This window comes from Pezoporus occidentalis, unplaced genomic scaffold, assembly GCF_034315485.1.
Source record: "Pezoporus occidentalis ecotype Australia unplaced genomic scaffold, CSIRO_AGI_Poc_V1 ctg439, whole genome shotgun sequence".
Classification (NCBI taxonomy): Eukaryota; Metazoa; Chordata; class Aves; order Psittaciformes; family Psittacidae; genus Pezoporus; species Pezoporus occidentalis.
The window spans coordinates 78,640-103,572 of record NW_026915768.1 but is presented as its reverse complement, the minus strand read 5'-3'; the positions used below and the strand labels follow the sequence as shown (position 1 = coordinate 103,572).

The 24,933-nt window shown below is 53.0% G+C and overlaps 1 protein-coding gene across 12 annotated transcripts; it reads right to left on the bottom strand.

The window, feature by feature from the left end:
• Nucleotides 1–829: 829 nt before the first annotated feature.
• On the bottom strand, nt 830–24,898 carry FAM117A (family with sequence similarity 117 member A). 12 transcript variants are annotated; one of them, XM_062634765.1, is made up of 10 exons: nt 24,766–24,898; nt 23,713–23,816; nt 22,198–22,339; nt 7,433–7,599; nt 3,933–4,049; nt 3,290–3,403; nt 2,895–3,029; nt 2,185–2,401; nt 1,762–1,882; nt 830–1,358 (listed from the first exon to the last, which is right to left on the bottom strand). In XM_062634765.1, the coding sequence occupies exons 3-10, from the start codon at nt 22,232–22,234 to the stop codon at nt 1,025–1,027; spliced, it is 1,242 nt and encodes a 413-aa protein (XP_062490749.1). In that variant the 5' UTR covers nt 22,235–22,339; nt 23,713–23,816; nt 24,766–24,898; the 3' UTR covers nt 830–1,024. The 12 variants fall into 12 exon arrangements, with proteins under 12 accessions (XP_062490749.1, XP_062490738.1, XP_062490739.1 ...); XM_062634754.1 differs by lacking the exon at nt 22,198–22,339 and adding an exon at nt 19,946–20,042; XM_062634755.1 differs by lacking the exon at nt 22,198–22,339 and adding an exon at nt 19,946–20,042 and having other exon boundaries at nt 3,933–4,028.
• Nucleotides 24,899–24,933: the final 35 nt, after the last annotated feature.

Here is a 24,933-nt window from a genome sequence, read left to right as displayed (position 1 = left end):
GTTGGGGCCTTCTCTGAGTGCGGCCCTCGCGTGACGTAACACGATGTGGCGCGCGGGGATTGGCTGTGAGCCAGTGAGCGGAACTAACGGAGCCGTTGCGGGCGGTGCGACTCTGACAGCGCGTGCGCATGCGCAACGAGGGTTGCTGCCTCTTCCTGCGCGGTCCTAGCGCCCGCCCCACCCGGCGGCCCCGGGCTCCGCTGGTAACGGAGGGAAGCGGCACAGAGGGGTTTTAATGCCTCAAGTGTTTATTTCGATCTCTGCCCCCGCCGTTAAGCTCTACAAACACAAACCCGAAATAGACTTCAAGGAGCTGCAAAAATAGTGTCTTTGGAAACGTCTGACATCAGATACAGGCAGAGGCGGCCCCGCTCATCCCCAGCGCCCACACGCGTGGTTCCAAAGGGTCTGAGCAGCCCTGCTGCCATGGGCCACCCCCCAGCAGCGGCACCCCTGGAGCAGGGAACTTTTCCGCCTCCATCCCCTCTTCCTGCCAAGGCACCTGGAAAACCTTTGCTCAGGCGCAGGGAAACCCAACAGCCCCAGCTGGCTCCTTCCACTGGCTCACACCAGCTCGCGGAGCACAGACAAAACGTTGCCGAAGCTTCCGGCTTGTCTGGGGGGTCCAAGGTATCGAGGGAGCCGGTGCTGGGGGAGATGAGTTGCACTGACAGCGCTGATGCAGCCGAGAGCAGGGGGCCCACAGGCCCCTTCTTCCCCCTTCCCGCTCCCCAGGGCTCAGCAATCCCCACCCGAATCCTCTCAGAGCCCAACTTCGCCTCTGCTCCTCTGCACCAGCACAATCCCACAGGAAACAAGGACAACTGAGCACAGGGAAGTGCTCTGAAGAGGGGAGGCTCAGGGAAAGGAGCCTCTCCAGCAGCCAGGAATCCCATGGCTCTCCGTGCTTCACAGTTCTATCACCCTGCTGTGGGGCGCAGTCCCAGGGCTGCCTCTTGGCTGTCGCATCCCACCCTCAAGGCACCAATCTCCAGAAGCTGGAAGAGCTGCGCTCCCAGAGGATTCACACCACCAGGGAGCTGTGGAAGACGACGCTCTCCTCGGCCTGACCGCGCTTCCAGGGTTCATAGCTCAGGGCAGGAGCCGTGGCCACGTCGCTGAAGCTGCCACCCGCAGCGTCCTTCCGCACGCCGAGGAACGGGGCCGGGGGCTGGCAGGACGTCAACGTGCCCGGGACAGGGACGGAGGAAGCTGGGAAGCTCCTGAAGAGGAAGCCCACGTTTGGGAAGAGCGGCTTCACCAGGCTGACGGGGCAGAAGGCAGAGCCGGTGGGGTTGAAATGCACCTTGTTCTTGTCTGGGCAGGAGGGCTGGAAAGGCTGCTCAGGGCTGGGGGAGCTGGAGAGAGACAGAGGGGATGGCACTGGGGATGGCTGCTCCCAGGAGCATGGAGCAGCCACAGCGAGAACACCTGGAGCGGCAGCACCCTTCAGAGGGCCCGACTGGGAGCCGAGCCCCCTCAGGTACAGAGCAGCATGAGGAGCATGGTCTGTTGAGGGCTGACTTCTACAACTGCTGCTGCTCCGCAAGGGCTCTGCTGACCAACACCCACTGCCTGGGAAGGGATGGGACCACCAGACCCTTCTGAGGGTCAGCATTCCAGCTTCCTGCTCCACACCAGGCCTGGAGCAGCCCCAGTTTGCTCAGGAATGCTTCCCCAGTGGCTGCTCCCTGCTTTGAGGGGGGTGATTATAGCAGCAGACCCTCAGCTCCCCCATCCCAGCAGCCTCTTGGTACTTACGAAGCTTCTTCAAAGGCCCGGATCCTCTCACATCCCTCCGGAGGCTCCCGTTTGAACATGTAGCTGTGGTTGGGGCGAGGGGAGGACGCGAAGGCCAGCACTGGGGAGGGGCTGCCCTCCTCTGATGGGGAAAAAAAGGCACATTTGGAGCAATGTTTAAAAGAAACCAACACTGCTCCAACCTCACCGCGTTCCTTCAGACCCGGGGCTGGAGGCTGCAGTGCTCAAATCCCCAACCTTTCCTGTGTCATTCCCAGCTCACGTCCTCCATCTACTGCTGGAAGCCACCCATCACAACTTAGCCATGACCGAGACCCTCTCTCCCATCCCTGCTGCAGCCTCCAAGCCAGCACACAGACAGGGATGAGACACTGCCCCCCCTCTGTCCCCTGAGCTCCCAACCCCTCTGCTCCAGGTTCTTACCTTTCTCTTTGGGCTCTGGCTGCACCTCATCCACTGCACAGGAGGGCTCTTCCATTGTCAGCCTCCCTGGGGGGTGTGGGGAGAGGTGCAGAGGCACCGAAGGGGAAGGGGAGAGGCTGCTCCAGCTGCCACTGCCAGGCTCCAGCACCAGGGATGCAGCTCCAGAGCCTCTCTGGGCAGGCGCTGGTGCCCTGTGCCCATCTGGGACATCCAGGATCTAGGGAGGAAGCAAAGTCTCAGAGGAGGAAGAAAGCCCCTTGGCACCAGGGAAGGGGTTTAAGAGCAGCTCCAGCTACAGAGAGCAGCTGCTTGGGATGCTGGATCCAGCTACAGGCAGAGCCTCTGCTCCAAGGACATGGGTCCTTCCGGATCCTGTAACACACTTCAGTTCCAAGCCATCTGGAGTCACTTCTCCCACATCTGCCCAGTGCAGAGGAGCCTCTGGACACCAGTCTGAGTGTCTTAAAGCTGTCGGTGAGGCATCAGCCACCCTGAGATTGCTACTGGCTGATCTCACAGCACCAGCGAGGTTTAAGGAGGGAAGGAGCAGTCACTTGACCCAATTTAGACCGTTACATGCCTAGGACAGACTGAAACCAGGCACAGAGACTGTCCCCATGGCCAAGCTGCAGATACAGGAGGTGCCTTTAGAGGAAGGGATTTCCAAGAGCACCCAGAGGGCCCAGGGCAGCCCTGGGAGCTTCACTTACCCGCAGCAGCTCCTCCTCTCCCTGCTCCTTCACAAACGCCTCCTCCAGTTCCTGGTTTAGGCCTTCCAGGCTCCTGTGCAAGCAGGGGCTGAGCCTCAAAATGGGAGATGGAGAAGGGAAGCCTGAAGGAGAGTCCTGTAACACAGCCCAGAGACAAAGGAGTTCACCGCTGTGTCTGCACAAACTCATCCTGCTCCCACAGCAGTTCCCAAGGCTCAGGCTGACAGAAGCCTGATGGCAGAGTCAAGACGTGTCAGTAACTGCAGATCAAAGCACAGGCACACAGTGAGGTGGGAGAGAGGAGCAAAGAAACGTGGTCCCCTGAGGCACAGGAACAGCTTGGACACCTGCCCTGGGACATGTGGTGATGGCAGATATGGGAGGCAGGAACATACCCGGAGGGATGGGAGGACAGCGTGGTCCCCCTGCACAGGGGAGCTCTTCTCCTTTTCTCTGCCACTTCTGCTGTGGAGCTTTGTTCTCTGGAGCTGCTGCTTCAGTTTGGCAATCTGGCAAACAGAGCTTGAGCTAGAACCAGGCAAGCCAACAGCCCCCCCCCCCCCCAACAGGATCAGGCCCAGTCTCTCTCCTCCCCCTCTCTTCCAACCCACAAGGATTGAGATGGCTTCAATCACAAGGAGCAGCTTTGGCCTCCTCAAGAAGGATGGAGCAGAACCCCCCAAAAGGCCTCTTCACAGCCTGCCCTGCTGCAGCGTGCCCAGCACCATTCCTCCAGAGGATCTGGATTTTCCTCCACCTACAGCAAGCTGGGAACCACCTGGAACCCACAGACACCACTACACTGACCAGCAATGCACTGAGCTGCAGTGGAGCTGCTTTACAATAGGCGCCTGCTAGAAGAAGCCACCAAGATCAGTCTTTAGTTGGATCACAGAGCGTTAGGGATGAGAATAAGGGCTAAGGTCTCATCTTCAGTAGTCTCCTGGCCTCCCACTCCGCTCCCGTGCAAGCAGCAGCCTCCTGTACATTAGGAACTAGCACAGACCTTGCTCAAGCATTGGGAGGGGTGTAGTTTACCTCTCTGCGGTGGTCTGTGCTACCCCAAGAAGCAGAACGCTTGTGAGCACTGGAGTTGGCTTTCCCCACTTCCACATCATGCCAGGACACTGGAGTCTGGAGTGATGAGAAACATGGCTGAGAATAATCACATTTACTGCTTTAGAGACTGTGCTGGAGTCCTAAGAACAAGTGATCACTTCTGCCCATTCACTGGCCTGTTCTCACCTCCCCCATTAATGTAATAATCACAGAATCAGTCCCAGCCTGGTTTGGGTTGGAAGGGACCTTGAAGCTCCAACCCCTGCCACGGGCAGGGACCCCTTCCACTGGAGCAGCTTGCTCCAAGCCCCTGTGTCCAACCTGGCCTTGAACACTGCCAGGGATGGGGCAGCCACAGCTTCTCTGGGCACCCTGTGCCAGCGCCTCAGCACCCTCACAGGGAAGAGCTTCTGCCTAAGAGCTCATCTCAATCTCCCATGTCAGTTTGAACCCGTCACCCCTTGTCCTATCGCTGGTGGACAATCGCCACAAGTGCCTTAGATGATCTTAAGCTCCTTTCCAACCCTGACTATGACTGTGAGATAAAGAGCATCATCCTGGAGAAAGAACTGCAGCAGCCCCATGCTGCTGTGCTGCAGTGTTTCATGTTCGAGGCACTCATTGTATGAAGCAGCATCAACAAGAGGAAAAGCCTCACCCAAGGGTGAGAGCACACAAAGTGCTCCTGAGACCTCAGCCTCCCAGCCCAGGGTTCAAAAGCGCAACCAGAACCAGAGGTTGGCTGCAGAGGGGCTGGAGGAGCTCTGGTGCCTCCGCAGCTCATGGGCCTCCATCTGCAGGGCTGCAGGTCTCAAGCACCTCCTCATGCAGAGCAGCCTCAGCACCACATTCCCAAGCTGCTGGCCAAGCACCAGCCACAGTTTGAGTATCAGTGGAAATCAGAAAGCACTGTTAATGTGATCAGCAAAGGGTGTGAACTTCCTCCCCCTGAACTCAGCACCATCCCAGCAGTCCCACAGGCACAGCGTTTGAGACCAACCATCACTTTTTCCTCCCCAACATCCCATTTCAGTGCCTCTCCACATGCTCCCCCCGTGTCACTGCTATTTCTGTGGGAGGCTTTGGATAACATTTCCCTCCTCCAGGCTCAGGAGGTGCAAGGGCCTGAGAACATCTCCTCTCGGAGCAGCTGAGCTGATCTCCCCAGAGGCTACTGCAGGAACAGCAGCTGCTTTAAACAAGCCTCTTGAATCCAGGGGATGACAGAAGCTGCTGCTCTAAAAACGGGCTTGAAAGTCTGTTTAAACCAAAGGAACAAGGCAAGTTACCCACAGAGGCACCAGCCTTCCCTTCTGGAGAGGGATACAGGCGATTTCTAGGCAGAAAACACAGGCTCTGAATGAAGCCCCTTCTTACACACAGCACTGTAAGCAGCAGTGTGTTCCCTGTTGCCTACATCTCCATTTTGCAATGCCTGTGAGCAGCAGACAGCACAGCGCAATTCAACTCCAGTTTGGTTGGAGAGAAGAAAAGAGCCTGAACCACTGCTCTGAGCACTCACAGCCACCCAGACCTGTGCCAGACTGAGCTAAGGAGCAGCCCAACGGGATAGGAAATCCTATGGCAAGGACCAGCCTTGCACATGGCACATGAGCTCATTTCCTACCTCAAACACTCTCCCCTAAACAACTCAAACATCATTATTTGGCCGTTATCCCAAAGCATTGTGTCACTCTGTGTCCCAGGGGATCACACACATAAGGATGAGAGGCACAGGTCTAAGGGACGAGACCACAGCCCTGTCCCATGTCACTGCAAGAAGCAAGTGTGTGGGAAGCTGAACTCCAGCTGCCAGGCACAGCCCTGCCTTGCAGGACAGGACAGAAACTGCCCTCAAGTCAACAGAAGCCTCCTGAGCCCTGCTTGTCACTTACTGCAGCCTATGGCTGGGACACCCGAGCACTGGGGCTCACAAGAAAACTCAGGCCTAAAAAGGAAAAAAACCTGCTGCTTGCAAGAGAAAGGCCTGAGAGCGGAGGGGGCAGACACGTCCCACCTCTGCAGGCCCTGTCAGGGCAGAAGGAAATTACAGAACCTTTTGTACTGTGACAAAACCGCTTCCTCAGAGACAGGAGAGAGAACAAAGTGCTTTGCACAGCACCAGAAAGCCGTGGGCTCTGACCCTGTGCAGTGCTGGCACCCTCAGCCCCACACTGAGCACCTGCACCTCTCACCCACCCCAGGACAGCAACCGGACAGAGCTCTGCAGAAGAGCTCATCAGGAGCTCAGTAAGGAGACGAACATGTGCTGATGACACAGAGTCCCAGGTTTGGGAACTCCTGAGCCTCAGAACAGGGCAGGAGCAGCAAAGTGCCAGGGTTATGAGGAGGAGGTGCAGGGCAGGCCAGACCCAGGACTTCATTCCCAACTATCACCAGCCAAGTCCTTTGCCACACATTGGGGTTTGTGTGTGAAGCACTGGAGATCAGTGCTCATTTCACAGGCATTGTGCAAGGTGAAACTGCCATTTGCAAGCCTCCTGCAGATAATGCTGAAAGGCTGCAGCACCTATTCACTGCCAGGAGTGCTCAGCTCCATGCTCACATAGGAATTAACATAGTAATGGCTTCCATTCCAGGAAGAAGAAGGTGTCCCTCTTCTCCAACCTATTCCCCAAACCATGGCTATGTGCAAGACAAACTCATTAGCCCCAAAGCACTGGGGTTAAGTGTTCCCAGCATGTGATAAGGCCAGAAAGGCAGAGTGTGCTTCCCTGCCTAGGAATCAACAGGCAAATTCTTTCCCTTCCTTTCCAGCATGGCCTCTGCCCTCAGCAGAGCTCCTGGGCACTAGAACTGGAACAAAAGCAGGCACAAATACTTTGGAAAGGGACAATGGAAGTTGGAATCCAAGGGAGAATTTCCTGCAAACAGCCCAGCAATACATTGTTGACTAGCAAAGCTCAAACAGGGAGTTCACAGAGGCTCAATGTGCTGAATAAACCACTCGTTGAGAAAACGGATGCCCTTATCCTCCCGAATTCCTCCACCTCTGCAGATATGGCACTATTTGCTGCCATACAGTAATATTTACAGGTTGCTAAGAGTTCCTCGAGGACTGGAGCTCTTCCATCCTCCAGCAGAGCTGCCTGTGCCAGCGAGCCTGTGCTGGGAGCACCCCTGACTCCTTGCGGTGTGTGGCACGCAGCCCAAGAGGTTTATATAAGGACTTGGCCAAGGACAGCAAGCCAGGAAGCACTAAAGTAGCATCGAGCCAGTGCTGGAGAAGGGAGCCAGAGACCATCTGCCTCCAAACAAGGCCAAGGAAATGCTAACTCTGCATCAAAGTGGGATCAAGTGAAGTTGGGAAGCAAAAGGGGGGAAAAAGCCTTCCTAGAAAGCTGCAGCTGGATGGGTGGAAGTTTAGTGTCTTCCCCGTTCACCCCCGTTTACAGCTCACTGCAGTCCTGCAACCCTCTCCTGAGCCGCAGACCTCAAGAGCAGTCTGGTGTTTTTACCTGGGTAGCTTTGTCATTCATGCATGAGGTGGAAGCTCCTTCAGCATCCCGAGGCCACTGTCCCAGCAGGTAGGAGCCTACGATGGTGTCCAGTGAGGAGGTGCGCCGCACACGGGGCTGCTGGGGACGGCAGCTCTTCTCCACAGCAGCAGCACAGGGAACGCTGGCTGCACAGGGGGAAAGGAAAGAACATGAGACTTCCAAAGCCAAGGCTCAGCACCAGCAGCGTCACAATTAACAGGCCCACATCCATTACAATGATCACAAGGGAACTGGCCCATACAGCCTGGTGAATCCCAGCCTGGTTTGGGACAGAAGGGACCTTAAAGCTCCTCCAGCTCCAACCCCTGCCACGGGCAGGGACCCCTTCCACTAGAGCAGCTTGCTCCAAGCCCCTGTGTCCAACCTGGCCTTGAGCACTGCCAGGGATGGGGCAGCCAAAGCTCCTCTGGGCACCCTGTGCCAGCGCCTCAGCACCCTCACAGGGAAGAGCTTCTGCCTAAGAGCTCAGCTCAGTCTCCCCTCTGGCAGGTTAAAGCCATTCCCCTTGGCCTGTCCCTTCAGGCAGAACAGGCAGGGAGGGAGTTAAACCACATTAAACGCAGCCTTGAAACTGTTAAAACACTCTGTTGTGTTTGCCAAATACCTCTGTATACAAAGGTGCTGCAGCCCCCAGCTGAGGCTGTTCCAGGGACATGGCCTGGTGAATATATCTTTTTCATCAGCTAAAAATCACATTTTTGAGCAGTGGAATTCGAGCTCTAGGTGAGAAAAGGGCAGGAACAAAAAGCCACATGGAAGAGCAAGAGAAGCATCAGGCCCTGCACAGCCACACCTCGCAAGGGCTATGCTGGATTAAAGGCTCATTGTGCAGTTCCAGGCATGCTCCCTGTTCCCAACAGTTAACAGCAAGTGCCACGAGCTCCAGTTTAGAAACCCATGAGTATCTGTGGCTTCCTCTTCAATGCCTCATTGCCCACACATGCAAAGTCACTTGCACCTCCATTACATGTGACTGCATCTGCCTCTTCCTCTCTTGCTGCTCAGGGGACCTGAACCCTCCTCCAGCAGGGCAGCCTCATCCCACGCTGCTCTGACAGTCCATGGCCCCCAAAAGCTCTCTGAAATAACCAGAACATCCCGAGTGACTGGGGTCACCTTTGTACTCCAAGCCTCCAACATGGGCAATGTGGGCAAAACCAGCCTGAAAGGTCTCAAGAACAGACAACTGATATGGTTTAGTGGTGGACTTCATCTTGAAGGCCTTTTCCAGCATAGATTCTATGGCTGAGAGCAGAGGAGACATGGCCTCCTACAGTGACAACTGTGTGATGGCTGACCACCATCTAAATCTATTGATGCATGAACAGCAGCAACTGCTGCTCCTTTCCACAGAGCTCTGCCACTGAACAGCCCAGGGAAGGGCAGGGTGCTGCTGGGTGCAGAGGCTGCCTGCACAGGGCCTGGGGCACTGAGGCAGGGTGGAGTGTCCTGTTTACAGTCCCTGTGCTATTATCATCCCTGTGCACCGAGCCTGCAGAGCTGCCACCTAGCCACAAGCTCTGGAGTTGGTCCAGGCCAGCTCCACAGCTGAGAAGTGTCAGGTTGTGGAGCTGTTCCTTCCCCTGTGACCGTGAAGCTGCTGCAGATAACAGCCCTATCCCCCGGAGCCATTTGGCTGCCTCCAAACACTGCACGGGGCTTTTGTACAGGCACAAGTTAGGCTGGTGCAAAGTAGGAAGTCTTCAGATGTGCAGTGTCCCTGGTCTGTCCCAGCCACAGCAGCAGTGAGCTCAGAGATGCCTCAGTCTCTCTAGAGCCAATCTCTGCATCTAGAAAGAGAAAACAGTATTCTGCAGTAAACATAATGCAACTCCTAGGGTCACTTTTCACTAAGGAATACTGACAGCTGGACCAGACAATGATGGCAAGCAAAACTAAAGTTCCCCTTACTACTTGGAGTTGTAAAATGCTCTTCCTTCCTTCTGCAGATTTCACCCTGGGGAAACAGAACCTTCAATATCAGAAACTGAGGGACACGTTGTTCCGAGCCTGATAGTTCAGGAGTACATCCCTGCAAAGCTCTATCTTCAAGTGAGGAAGCACAAAAACAGTCTATGTTTAAATACCAGCAGCTTCCCAGTTAACCACAGAGCAATGGGCACAGCCTTGCCACAGAGGGAAGCTTGCCCTGCATTCTGCAATATCCAGGTGTACCAAATGGGTTTGCATGTAGGGTTTGGGTTATTGGATGTGGCAGGGAGAGCCATGCCAGGATGGAAGCAAAGCAGCTCTGTCAGTAACTTGTGTGAGTATCTGCCACCCCAGTGGAACAGAGATTACTATGTTAGTACTTTCATGTAAGTGTCAGCTTCCCCAGTCTAAAGCCTCGTCTTCTCTTGCTCTAACACATCTTACTCAGACGATGCCCCCAGTTTTGGGTGCCGTGAGATAACAAAGGCCTAAGTTTAATTCTTACGATCACAGCAGGACCTTGTGCCAGCAACTTTACTTTTAGATAAAGTATCTCCATCAAACCAGGCAGCTGGGTGGGTGTCAGTGTCCCCCACTGCACCCCATCACCGCTCCCTGCATCTGCCACATCCTCCCACACTACCTGCCTGCAGATCTCTGTACAAAGCACCTTCTTGTTGCACAGCAGCCACTCAGACACAGTTCAGGTGGCACAAGAAATGTTGGCATTGCTGTGGTGGTCACCAGGGCAGCAGCTCCATCAGCGGAAAGGAAATCCTTCCTACCATGGCAGAGCACTAAAAGCACCCTATGTACATCTTCAGAACTGTTCTGCTCCCCGAGTCATGGCTCAAACCCACAGCTCGGGAGTAGAGCAGGTCTTGACCACAGCATCTGAGCAGGCAGAGCAGGAGGTGAAGATGAGCCACAGCAAGAAATCCAGCAGCTTCCCTTCTCCTCTCCTTGTCTTCAGATGTAACTGGAGCAGACACAGGCAGGACCTGCAGAGGATGTTAACAGAGAATCCCACCTCACCTCACCCTGCACAAGGGTACCTGGATCAGCAAACCTCTCTTCTGAGGCCCAAACCCACTTCACCCGGGCGTTCCCAAGCAGCAGAAGTGGGAGTGAAACCAAGACCAGAACTGAAGCTCCACCATTAGAACTCATTTAAACCTTGCTGCAGTTTCCCTGCAGTTGAGCAGTTCCAATCTTTACCAGAGCAAAGACTGTCAGTCTTCACAGGGAAAGAATTGCCTTTGCCAGCATTGTGCCTCTCTCCACACTAAAAGGGAATGTGAAGATGGGGGAACCCATCCACTGCAGTCACTCCAGGCACTTCCTGGTGGCACACCAAAGCATTGCTGCTGCTTCATTCCCCAAGAGGACCTTACCTATCACATCACCTGAAAGCAAGGCAGGATTAGGCAAGAAATAAAAGCTTTTCCTCTGGGAATCCCATAAAGCCCCTGAAAGAGAAGAAGGGGCTGCTTTCCTTGTTCTTAATGAAATTTTAAATCCTGGTTTGAACACCGCAGGAATCTGCAGATGCTCTGGAAAACAAGAGTAGCATTTCACAGGAATTCATGGCATGGTCAGAGCTAACTCCCAAGAGAGAAACAAAGGCAAGATCAAGAGCTGGAAGGGTGCTGGGAGGGAAGGTCACAGAAGCTGGAGAGGAAAAGATCCACAGAGCCAGCTACAGCCAGGTCTTTGTAAGGAGAGGAGGCAAGGGGGAGAGCTCAAGCTTTAACCAGCAATGAGGAGATCAGTAGCCTGCAGAACGTGCTTACTCGAGGCACCAAAGGACAAACAAGGCTCTAAGGGGTCTGCACAAAAGCCCCACCAAAGGCAGGGACACCTCAACCAGACCAGGCTGCTCCAAGCTCCAGCTCTCTGCAAGGGACACATTCGACACCTCTCTCGCTCTCCATATTTTAAACTCACAAACCCTTTGCTCTTAAAGCAGATTTACAACTGAAAGGAAACTCCCACCCACGCCAGGATGGGATTTCACAGCTCTTTGCTGCTTTGAGTCAACTGTACCACAGAAACAAGGCCCTCAGCATGCTGAAATCCACTGCACCTTCCGGTGGAGAGGCAGAAGCTGTGGTTGAACCACAGGGTCTGCCCCTCCTGCCTCTTGCCCAAACCACACACACCCAGAGCCCAAACTGCCCCAGAAAGTACCTGCTCTTCCCAAGCACAGTCCTCTAAGAAACCCCATGAGAACCTTTCTCTGCTTCAGCTCTTGACTGGCACAGAAAGGAGCCCCCCACCGAGCGGGACACCCCAGGGGCAAAGAGGGTCCTACAGCAGGTTTTGGAGCTGGAGCCCCTTCTGATTCAACCCAGCAGGAACCTGCCCCATGAGCTTTGCTAAACGAGCCCCAAGGGCTTCCCAACTGGCCCTGGAGCACAAAGGAAGCAATTCCAGGCTTTGTAATCACTCCCCTGGTTCCAGGCTGTGTTGAGTCCAGCTGGAAAGAGCTGCCCAAAGGCCACAGCATCTGCAGATAGCATTGAAGGGAACTGAGGGGACACCAGCAGTTCAAGCTATCTTTTGAGGTTTTGGATGCAGTCGCTGTTGAAGAGCATTTCCCTCCAATACAGCTCCAAGCCTGAAGTGATGGAGGAAAAGAGCTGAACTCTTCACCTTTAACTTCAGGCTTTCAAAGTTTGTTTTTCAAATGAGAAAATCATCTGAGGAATTTCAACATCCTCAAGGCCTCAGGTTGAAGTGCACAGCTCCTCAAGCAAGCCTGATGCAAGACACTGCTTTGGTGGGACCTTCAAGCCCATCTCTCACCCACTGACGGGCTGGGCGTGCTTCTGGACTGGTTTGCACAATGACATTGAAGTAAGAACTAGGAAAAAGCAAGCAGATGGGCAGCAGCTTCTCATGAGCAAGAGACTGGTCTAGAAACAAGCAAACACTTGTTCACATTAGATCTTTAGGACTAGCTCACTCTGCTCCTGGAGCACACAGATGACTAAGTCGCTGCCAGGCTCTATCAGAAGAGTGAAACCCAAGCAATGAATGTGGAGCTGTGCGTTGGGTTTTTTCCCCCTTTTTTGTTAACCCTGCTTAAATCAGCATCTGGGCATCGGGATGACTGCAGAAGGCAGGGCTCTCACTCTGAGAATTAGAAACCTTTGATTGTCAAGGCCTTGGAAATCTTCCAGTAGAGATAAGACAAAGTCAAATGAAAACTGAATAAGACCTCTTTGGTATTTCTACAGTTACAAAGGTGGGAAACAAGGAAAATGAAGGTTTCCTGTCCCTCACACAGACAGAGCTATATAAATCACATTAACACTGGATGACAAGCACTCCTCCCAGTTCTCTTCCTGGCTGGTTGCAGTAAAGCCATCTGCCTGGAGCCAGTGCCCATAAGAAGCTCCTGAAACAACAGCAAGAGAAGCATCACATGTGATAGACCTTCTGCTCACCTTCCCGCTGCCTCTTCTAACTGGGGAGCAGGACACCAAAGCTAACAGAAGCTCAGTGTTACAACTAGCCTAAAGAGTGTAAGCACAACAGCATTATGCGTGCAAGAGTTTCACAGAGCATCCTCAGGCTCAAGTATGGCAGGAACCGTACAAACTCCATTACTGCTGTTCCTGAATGCTTCCAGCCTGAAAGGAGAAACTGAGGCACAGGGAGGAGCAACAGCTTGCCCAGAGTCATGCAGCAGGTTTCAGGCAAGCATGGAAACCATTCTCTCCCCTTATTTACCAACCACACAATCTCCTTTGAGATTGCCCTCATTTCCTGGAGAGCCAAGCCCACATCATCAGGTGGTTTCAATGGCAGTACCACAAGTTTCATTTTTAATGCAAAAGAAGCCTGTTTAACACAAATTCCAAGAGGGAATTTATTGGTCTTTCTTGGAAACCTTTCTTGTCCAACTGGGAATCCCACTAACCCAGGGCTCTCACCTTCAGCTGCAGGAGCCACGAGGGAAGTGCCAAGATCAGCTCAGTGCAGCCAGCGCTGCCACTTACCCAGGATTTCACCATCCAAGCTCTGCACACAGAGAGCTCATTGCACTGTGGTGCTCAACATCACTCCTCTGCCAGGGCTAGGCCAAGCACTGCGGGTTGGTTTCCCAGTGAGCAGTCAGGCAGTGTAGGGCTCACTACACCTGGAACAGAACCACTTATCTGCACAAGTGGGTTCCTTCAGTTCTCCACTCCCCATCATGGGGAAACCTTTGCTCTGGTCCATGCAGCTGCATTGGGCAACCCCAGCTGAAAGAAAGGGTCACAAAGTGTTCAAGGCCAGGTTGGATGGGGCTTCGAACAACCTGCTTTGGTGGATGAGCTTTAAGGTCCCTTCCAACCCAAACCAGTCCAGGATTCTATGAAATAAAAACCTACCTGGCGGCTTCCTGGTTCCTCTGGAGCATTCTGCCACGCCAGGGACAGCTCAAACTGGCTGCAAACAGCACAAGCACTGCTATTACCCCAAAAAGCTCATCCCAGCCCAGAGAACATGGAACCTCAGCAGTGTTAGAGCAGGCACAGGGCTCCAGCTACCCCAGGAGCTGCCTGCAGCCACCTAAGCTGGCAGAATGATGAATGCAACAGGGATGGGCCTGGCCTGCACCTGAAGAGGTTCAAACACAAACACATTACCTGCTTCACCACCTAAGGCTGCATCACTAAAGAGAGAAGGAATGAAAAGAGCCCCAGATGCTGACCCCAGTGACAACCATCACCACAAGTCCTGCCAGCCTGGATCACTAAACAGCAAGTTAAGTTCTCTTAAAGTATTCTTAGGCCTCCTTCCTGGCATCCCCCAGCTCTTCCTTGGAACAGAAGCCCTTTGAGAGCCCCAGCAGCTGCTCCTCATCTCAATGGGATCCTCTATGATCAGAGCAGCTGCAGGATCAGACCCAGCTCACCCTGCACCTCTTCTTCCAAAAGCCCACTCCAGCAGCACAGAGCTCCAGAGCAATCCGGAAAATCAGCAGAGTCAAGTGAGGAAAGAGGTGCTAAAGCAATAGATTTCCATGCTGGGCTCCCAAAAGGTAGGAGGAAAAGTGTCAGATGATGACTCACCAGGACACCAGGTTTTGGTTAAACACTGCCAGTTTACTGCTCCAGCTCCCACACAGGCAGGCAGCAAAGTGGAGCTTACAAAGAGCGAGAAGGCAATGGAAATGTGAACACTTCCAAAACTCTGGATGAAATGACTGTGATTGAGGAGAAATCCTGCTCCTCGAGCCTGAACAGGAGGCACAGAGCCAGGAAGAAATGAAGAGCAGCAATTCTGGCTCGTGGCAGCAGAGCTCCAGCTGCTCTGCCCTCAGAAAGCTGCAGGTAAACTGCAGGGCTCCAACGCAAGCAGGAGCCCACAGGCTTTGAGATTTCCTCTCTTTTCTTTATAACATCAGAAGCTACTGAGTAATTGCCCCATTAAGTGCAGCTTCACCTCCAGCTCAGCAGTGCTGAGGAAAGGATTCACCAGCACTCCAAAAAATGTATTTCATTAACTTGTTTCAAATGGAAATGGAGCCAAATGCTTTTTAATAGCTCCTCTGATCAATACAAACCCTGCCAGGGGCAGGAATGACTCCAAGTCTCAAGTAGGGAAATACAGGACACTTCAGGGCCATCAATTCTCATTGCAGGATGAGGCCTGGCCTCTGCAAAGCAGATTAAAGACCTGCTGCTTTAAGCAAGAGACGAGCACTCTGAATGCCACAAAGATCAGCTGGCCAAAGCTGGACTGACTGTCCCCTCTGGCCCTATGAGTCTGCTTAATCTTGTATTTAACCCCCAAAAGTGTTTCACTATTATTTTAATACTTCTGGAGAGAGCAAACAGCCAAGCACGAACCCAGCATCCCTCCCACCAACAGCCACAAGTCACAGGAAGAAAAGGCAAAGACTGTGATTAGGTCACCCAACAGTTGCATTTCAATGGGCATCCCTGCAGCGGTCAGAAAACTCTCAGTACTGCAATTAGGGACCCACTACCATCAGCGCACAACCAATTGCTGTTCTTTGTCAAGCCGGATCGGCCGCATCACACGCAGGACTTGGGTGCTTTTCTTAGGGGGGGAACGACATCCAAACAGGCAACTCGCGGTCGCCTGCAAGCACCGACACGTCCTGCCCGCGGGGACTCCCTTCGCTCACCGGCCCTAGCGTCGAACCCCCCCGCTCCGGTGTGTGCCCCGCTCCCTGTTCTCCCAGCTGTCTTTCACTTCTCTCCGTACAGCACCAACCCCGCGCACGCCGTACTAATCGCATCGGGCCCCGGGTGCTGCGATCGAGCCGGTTCATCCTCGCCCTCCTCCCCTCACACCCCGCCCGCGAGTCGCACCAGGAGCAGCGGCGACGCGAACCGGCTCCCGGTGCTGCTCCGGAGCCCAAACCCGGGCCCCGCCGTTACCTGCCCGGCCCCCGTCGCCGCGGCGCTGCTGCAGCTGGAAGGGGACCGTGGCGCGGAGCGGCTGGAGCCCCCCGGCCCCGCCGCGGCAGCCGCTCGCTCCCGCCCCGGCCATAGCCGCCCGCCGCCGGTCTGGGGCCCCCGTGCCGCCACCGCCGCCGCTTATCAGCGCTCCAGGGGTAGGCGGGGCCAACGGGGCGAGCCCGACGGTCACTGGCTGCCCGCAGCCACACGCCCCGCCCTCCTTAGCGGAAGCCAATGAAAGCGCTTTGAAGGCTCCGCCCCCGCACGCGCTGTCACGATAGCCAATCAAATATGCGGCCAGCCTAAAGAGGCGTCGCTCATTGCGCCAGAGCCAATCAAGGAGAGAGGAGAGGCTCAAGCCGTTCCCACCCCGCAGCTGCGGAAGAACCAATCGCAAGAGCGGATTGGCGGGTAACGCCCACCCCGCTGCGGATCAACCAATCGCAAGGCTCCTCTAAACCCCGCTGGTGTTGGTGTTCTCCGTCCCGCGGCCCCGTCCCCGTCCCTCCCGGCCCGGCCCTTTGCAGCCCGGGGGCAGCGAACCGGGCTCCCCCCGCAGCGAGGCCGGGCCGAACACAGAGAAAAGAGCGAGGGGCGGGAGGAAGCTGAAACCCAGGCGCGATCGCAGCGCTGCCCCCCCCGCCTCCAGCCCTCGCTGCCTGGAAGGGGCCGAGGGCTTCCCCGGGGCTTTTCCCATGCGGAGCTCGGCTCCGAGCCCAGCGGCTGCTCATTGCCTTTAAACCACAACCCGTGTGGAAAGCCCTAATGGAGGTTTTAGTGCTGAGTGAGCTTCCAGCCGTGCGTCCCCCGCAGGCATCCCACATCCAACCTTGTCCCGCTGCAACCCCTCCCAGCTGAGTGTAAAGAAACAAGTAACTGGGAAAGGCACAGAAAGCAGGATGCTGCAGGTGCGTTTTTGGTGCTGGTGCGCAGCAGAAGCTGGGGCAGATGCAGGCACAGGGGGCTGGTGGAGCTGGACAGGGCAGGATTGATCCTGCTCCTCCCTTCTGTATCTCAGATCAAGGACACAACTCCACGCAGCCCACTCCCAGGGTCATAGGAATCCCAGACTGGTTTGTGTTGGAAGGGACCTTGAAGATCATCCAACTTCAACCCCTGACACAGGCAGGGACACCTTCCACTGGAGCAGCTTGCTCCAAGCCCCTGTGTCCAACCTGGCCTTGAACACTGCCAGGGATGGGGCAACCACAGCTTCTCTGGGCACCCTGTGCCAGCACCTCAGCACCCTGACTTCTGCCTAAGAGCTCATCTCGGTCTCCCCTCTGGCAGGTTAAATCCATTCTCCTTGGCCTGTCCCTACAGGCCCTTGTCCAAAGCCCCTCTCCAGGTTTCCTGCAGCCCCTTTAGGCAGTGGAGCTGCTCTAAGGTCTCCCCTTCAGGAGCCTTCTCTTCTCCAGGCTGAACAACTCAAAGGTCATTGGGTTTCACCCTTTCCACTCCCATATCCGCACTTCACTTACAAGCAGACTCTATCTGCTGTGGGTCCAGGCCTACATTCTGCATCCAGATGGACACAGTTATGCAGGCTGAAGGAAGCATCTGCCCAAGTGCAAAGGGGTGAGGCTGATCTCTCTAACCCAGGAGCCTGGGAAGCTGTGGCATGGCTCGATAACAAGAGGGGGAAAGGCATGAGGTAGCAAAGCAGCCCGGGCTTCATGCCAAGCTGTCTGGAGAGGAGAGGTGGTGGCAGCAGCAGGCAACAGGACTATCACTGCAGAGCAGCGCTCCCCATCATCTTCCAGTACCTCTGCTCATGAGGTTGCTTCTATTTGCGTGTCATCAGGGAACAGAGGGGAAGAGGACAGTGCTACCTCCTTGCTTCTAGAAACACCCTGCGGGGAAGAGGTGGTGCATAGTGCAACACTGCAGCTACTGAAGGAAAAGACAGGAGGTACCTCCTGACAGAGCAGAGAGACCACAGAAAGCACAGCTTCGTTTATGAGAGCTCAGTAAACAAATAAGATGCCACCATGGAACTAATCATCCTTATCTCTTCCAGCAAGGAGAGCTGTGAGATCTCTGATAAGATGGAAACCCAGTCACACAAGGAGGCACAATGATCCCTGCTCAGGACTGTGCTAAGCTAGGGAACATTTCAGAACACCAAGTGTTAGGGTATATCCCTTTCTCAGTTACCAGCATTCCCCTGAGGACAGGTCAAGTATTGCTCTGGTCATTTAACCTTACAACCTAAAATGCCTCATTCAAAGGGTCCTCGAGTGTCTCCTCTCCTCAAAGTTCTTCCCATCCCAGCTCCCATTGTCGCAACAAGGTAAAACCATACCCTGGTGATCTCTGAAACCCTCCTGCCACCCAAATACAGACATTTCTTCACAGCAACACCACTCCTCCTGAAAGCACTTCCTTCCCAAGGTCCACAGTAGTTATTTGAGGAACCCTTCAGAGTCCTTCCAACCTAGAAATTCAAATTCACCTTTCAGTTTCTCTGCCTTTTTAAGGCTCTGCAACTGGAACCCAATACCCACAGCTGGAACCATGTAAAACTCCTCCTCTGTGCTGCTCTGGGTTAGCATAATGGAGGTCACAGAGCTGTGTCTGTTTTCATCACACCCCATGCTACAAACACAGCAAAGGAATACTGTAACTAAGTGGTTTATCACAACCTAAACTAAGCGCCACTCTGCCTCAAGCCCAAGTTTTGCTTTCACCAAATGGTTTAAACCCACACATTTTGCTGTAGTATGTAGGAAGAGGCAGGAAAGCACCAACTGTCACCTATCAAATGGGCTACAGCCATTCCAGCTCAGCTGAGTTGCACATTATCAGCCAGCCAAGTTTATCTGCAAGAAGAACAGCCTTTCTGTAACCTTCCTCACAGACACACACCAGGGAGTAAGTGAGAGAAAACTGAAGTCCTCCAGACTCCACTCTGGCCTACACACTGCAGTCACCTCCCTGTAGTTCAGGCTCCCAGTGATGTGCTGCATAATAGTAGGAGTAACACCATTTTTTACAACTGCTCAAGGGCTGCACATGAAGGATCCAACTGCTCCTAATCCTCTGCCTGCTCATTTCCTTTGCTTCTGCTGTGGCTTTCTCCTGGCATAGGAGAGCTGAGCTACCACACACCAGGGAACTCTTCTGAGCGCCTCAGAAAGCACAGCAAACAACGAGCAACCACCACAAAGCTTCCCAGTGATCAAATCCATCTCATGGCTCTGGACTGACCTATTAGGCACATTCCTGAAAGTCACCTTCTAATGCTCCTGTGCTGCCCTGTCCCTCAGTGTTTTCAGGAGACTGTTTGTGTAGCTGGCCTTCCCTTCCCATTGGACACCTGAGTGCTACGCACTGCAGAACAGCTACCCCCCATTCTTCAGCTCTATGTCAGTGTCACTTGAGGAAGTGACAGGCAAACAGGACACGTGAGGCTGACCAGTTGCCACTGCAGTCCTGTCATTCTGGTCCAGTGCTCAAGTCCTAAATGAGATTATATTTCTGGCTGTTTGCTATGGGTAGGAGGGAGACAGAGCTTAGATTTAAAGTCCTGATCAGCTGAGCATGAACGTGGAAGATCAAAGGGTCATTCAGCACACAAGCTAAGCTTTCCCTCATTGTCCTTGAACAAAATTCCTCTCACTCTGCACTGTGGAGTAAAATGCCTGTCTGCCTCCCACTCTACCCCAAGAGAGATGGCTGCGTTTCACTGCTGGGCAGTTTCTGTACTCAAATGTTTTGAGATAGAAAAGCTCTAAAGAGCAGCAAGACAAATAAAACTGCAGTTTATTAAAAGAGACTAACAGATTATTCACCAGACCAGCCAAGCTATTTCACAGTCTGGTCATGCCTGCAGTGAAAACAGTGGGAGTTTTGGGAACAGAGCATAAGCCCTGCTAGGAGTAAGGAGACATTATGAAATATATCATTTTCACTAAGGCATGGCAAGGCAGAAGCTTCTCCTAATAGTATGAATCATCAATACACCAGCAGGAAAGAGTGCACTTAAAAGTAATCACTGAAGGCCAGCTCTGCCAACAGAGCATGGAATGGAATACAAGGAGGGCAAGCCAATCAACCAATTCAGACCAGGCAAGGGACTCAAAACTACAGCTATACCAGACATGTCTCATACCTGCTGCTGCAACATCCTCCACTGCTGCTTGGGCTCCTTCTACCCACTCTGAGAGCCATCTGATCAGCCCACTGCTGTGGCCCTGCAGCTTCTCCTGCTGGAAAACAAGACACATCAGGGATGAAGTTTATGATCTTCTTTGGGATCCTTTCATCCTACACTTGCAGAAGTTTGGGTATATCACAATTAGTGCTGATTTGTGCCAGGCTGGAGCTGACATTTGACTGCTCAAAGTGACACACAATGGTTGTCTGCAGCAGGACACAACACATCTAAAGGGATATGAGAACTTGTGATTATGCTGGTAGAACCCACTTAGGCTGAGCTGATCTTGTCATTCCTCCCATGCCCAAGCACAGCTTCAGGAGTTAACCAACATCAGAGACTTACTACAACTTCCTCAGATAACACAGGCTGCATGAGATGTGAGATGCTCTCCAGGAAGGGATGACAGCTTGCTCAGGAGAATGGCTGTTAAATCAGCTCTACAGTTTTAGGACAGGCAGTTTGCACAGAGGAGTGTCAGCAATTAGAGCTCCAGTTCAGCCATCAGCCTGGCAGCTCAGGGCTGCCCTCCTGCTTCCTGAAACCACTCTTTCATTAGTGAAGTAAGCAAAGGCAAGTTCTGCCCCTACTACACACATGTAACCTCTTCTTCATATCCCCAGTTCTTTCTACAATCAAGATATTCACGTCAGATGGAAACTGAGCTACAAAGTCTGTGGCTCACAGTCAGCCTTATGAAACAGAACTGCCCACAGGATGGGCTCAGAGATGCCAAACAGGATAAATTTTCACCTTCACTTCCCACATCAGTGTCATCTTTGGTGACAAATTTTTTTTACACCTGTGAAAGTCCGTGTCATTGGGCTGAACAACATGAACAGTTTTCCTTTAAGGAAGCATGCAGTAGACTTGATTGATTAGGAAGCAAGGCATTAACATCAGTGCCAGGCAGTTGGAGAGCACTGCCTAGACTGGAAGGAATGTATTAAAGGAGCAGATCCAAAATCCAAAAGCAGACAAGAGGAGCCAAAAAAACAACCCACTTTGGCAGGAACAGGATGAGGATGGCATAAAAATACCTGGCATGTTAATATGCATTAGTCCTGCCAGGGCAAAATGGGGCTTTATTGCAACCATTTAGTAATTAGATTATCCTATGAGACCCAGGGGAGACAGGGAACCAGGAAGTGCAGCTATACTCAGCTGTAACTAAGCGAGAAACTTCTGCTTTCAGCAGAACTCAAGTTAGGTCTTTTTTCCATTACAATTAAAAAGAAGAGAAAGATTTAGGCCAAACAGGACTGACCTTGCTCCTGCTGCCAGCAAACACAGCTCTGCTGGGATGTCTGCATGCCAGAGCCCCAGGGAAAGAGTGAGTGCATGGATTCCCTTCAAGTTTACCAAAACACCCCAATCCATCTGCAGCCAGTTGTGTTCTTCAAGACTTTCACTGTGGTACATGGCCAGGATTCTGTCCAGGGGGCTTTGGTGCTTATTTATACAAGTCAGCATCAATTCAACTGAAAACCAGCTTTATGAAAACCAACAGACACACACACATCCAGCTGTTTGCTGAGCTGTCTGCAACCCAAACCCCTCCAAACTGGAGTCTTCCTGATGGGCACCAGCTGATGGAAGCTTTTTCTAATGCAAAGGTAAAAACTGCTTTGCCAATATGCAAATAAATGCCAGAGGCTGGATGGCTTCAGCACCACGAGGGAATGAATTAAACAGCCCTGGTGTTGGTGGGTTTGCGTCTCAAGGGTACCGAGGCCCACTGCAGAACTGGCCTCTTCAGCTGCAAAAAGTAGAGACTCAAAACCACACAGATTTTCTAGCCGGTTAAATTCTGTGTCTTGCACCTCCTACCATTTGTACACACAGATCTGCATTGAACCTGCCTGCACATCATGGAGCATCCTTTGCCAAGAACCAAGTTCAAACTTCTCAGCAAGTGACAGGCTCCAAACCCTGCTCAGAGCCAGGCCAGTGGAGATCAGGTTGCTCAGGCCCTGTCCAAAACTACACTCAGCAAAGAGCAGCCCTCAGTTATCCTACAGTAAAAGCACCTTTGTGAGAGACTGACTCACTCCCAGTCTTCACGACACATTAAATTGGATGAGGAATTCTTCAGGCTTTCCATGCTTGGCTCAAGAGGTTCTCTGATGCTGCTCTATCACCTACACCTACCTAAAGCCCAAGCATTAAGCTAGAGCCCAAACCAGATGGAAGCCACCTCTACTCACCTTCTGAAGACACGAAAGTAAAAGCAGGTGCCACCATCCTGGATCTGCGTCTCGGGATAACAATGCTCTGGATATCTGCAGCACTTCCTCATTATTAAGTTTTTCTGTAACTTCAGCCCCCAGAGCTGTACTGAGATGGTACCTAAAAGCAAGGAAGACATATTCAAGTACAGCATTGCACACACTCATCTGGTGTATTTTCATTATAGAGTTTCTCTCACTTGCTTTAAAATACACTTAAGCAGGTAAGTCAGCCCTGCAGGAATGCAGCACAGCAAATAACACACATCAGTGGCAATGTGGCACCTACGTATATTCAATAACCAAAGGCTTAAAAAAAAACACCAAAATCCCTTTGATGTGATTTAACAGGAAATTTCAAGTCACCAATTGCTATAAACTTCTGTCAGTGAAGACACTGGAAGTCTATTGTAAGCAGCTTATTAAAGGGAGCTGAACCCCAGCAGAGATCCTCCTAAGCAGAAGCCACACCAGTTTTGCTCCCCCTCTTCCTCAATTTCAGTGGCTTGCTGAGGGTGAAGAAGCAGTTTCAGGCACTGACATCTAGTGGTGATGCCAACACGGAAGGCACCTGCCTCAAGTTGCACTTTCCTCAGTGGTTTTCCATAGGACAAAGCAGTTCCAGCTCCAGCAAATGGCAGGGCTGGAGTTTCTTCAGTTCCAAACGCCGGCCCACGGCCAAGGGCTCTGCATATCTTTGCATACAACTTATTGCAAAAGATGCTTTTATTTTTGCTATCACACCCTAAATTTGGGCTGGATTTGGAACTGAAGCATTGCAGCAGGAAGTGAAATCCTTGCAGTGTGCTCTGCTGGAAGACCCACACGTAGAGAAGAGCTCTTGCAAGCTTTGTTGTGGTTATAAGGGGATCTAATTATTGCTCTCTTAAGAGCAGGAGACACCTCAGCAAACATCAGGCCACTTCCTCCCTCCTCACTGCCCCCTTCTCCACAGAGCAGGTACTCTGAAGTTACACTAAGTCCATGTTCCAACTGCACAGAGGGCTTACCCTTTGTGTACTCATTTGAATGACCAGGAGGGATATGGCAGCACAGGGGACTGGGCTCCTGGCTTGTGTTCACCTCTACACAGATCATTAACTGCTCACTTTTGTTTTGTTTTTCCAGTAACATCCTTTTGGTGGTGGTGAAGTGCCAATACACACCAACATGAACTCCTTACTGCAGACATACACTTCAGGACCACCAGAAGCTCTGATTCTATTTTATTTCTTTATCTGATATAACTGAGCACTGTGGCTTTCACACAAGGTAGGTTTTGGACAGGGAATCCCAAATTTACCTTAAACATTTTAAGTCAGTCTAATAACCCGAGAGCATCATGCTCAATAGCCCAGCACTAGATTGGGCTCAGCTGAAACTGGAAATTCCATTCAATTCTAGGCAATCTTTCCTTTTCCTTATGAAATAAGCACAACTCCTACAGGTGTGTACGAGCGTTGTACACAGATACGCAACCCCCGCTTCACGTACCACACATACTGCTTCCCATTCCTCTCTGCTTCGCCAGGAGCAGAGGTATTTCATCTTGACTTCTTCAGGTTTGCCTTTCATATGTCACAGGAGCCTGGATACACCTAGGAGCAGTAACAAATTAGAATGACAAAACCGGTGCTATTTGCATGACTGAGGGTAACGTACCCTCAGGAGGATTATAGGATTAGGTCCTGAGAATCCTATAAATGCCTAAAGATAACCAGAGCTCGAAAGAAATCCTGTGTTTGACTAAATAACCTTATTTTTAATCCAGGTCTTTACACAAATCATAGAATGGTTTGGGTTGAAGAGTCCCTGAAGCTCCTCCAGCTCCAACCCCTGCCACGGGCAGGGACCCCTTCCACTGGAGCAGCTTGCTCCAAGCCCCTGTGTCCAACCTGGCCTTGAGCACTGCCAGGGATGGGGCAGCCACAGCTTCTCTGGGCACCCTGTGCCAGCGCCTCAGCACCCTCACAGGGAAGAGCTTCTGCCTAAGAGCTCATCTCAGTCTCCCCTCTGGCAGGTTCAAGCCATTCTCCTTGGCCTGTCCCTGCAGGCCCTGGCCCCAGCCCCTCTCCAGGTTTCCTGGAGGCCCTTGAGGTTGTAGTTTATTTCCTGTTCCTTTCACATTAACGTTACTGCTATATTATATTTAACCAGCTATCAGCCTATCAAAGGCAAGAGCTCTCGCAGAGCTTGGCCTGCGCAGAGGGTGAAGGGAGCTCTCTGTCCCTCGGCTCCACAGCCCAACGGTGCCTCAGCAGCTGCGGGCAGGAACGCGGCCAGCTCCAACTCCCCCGAGAGAACCGCACAGCAAAGCTCCACCACCCGGCCCCGAGGGTGTTTTGAGAGCGAAAGATTAACGACAGCCCTTCCGACCGGGAGCCCCAGCAGCACCTCAGCCCTGCCAGGCCCGCCCAGGCCGGCCCGGCGCGGAGCCGGAACACGGGCAGGCCTCTCCCTGCAGCAGGCCGCGGCACCCCCTCAGCAGGAGGGGGGCCGGGAGCCGCAGGCACGACGCTCCCCGCCTCAGGAGCAACGGGGACTCACCGCCTTCCGCCACCCCATCCCTCCGCGGACGCTGCGGGCTGCCCGGACCCAACATGGCTCCCTGAGGGAAACCCCCGCTGCGGTTCCCCGGAGCCCGCTGGCTTCACACCCGCACTCAAGATGGCGGCCGCGCCGCTCCCGCCAAGAGCCCTCCGCCAGCACCCAAGA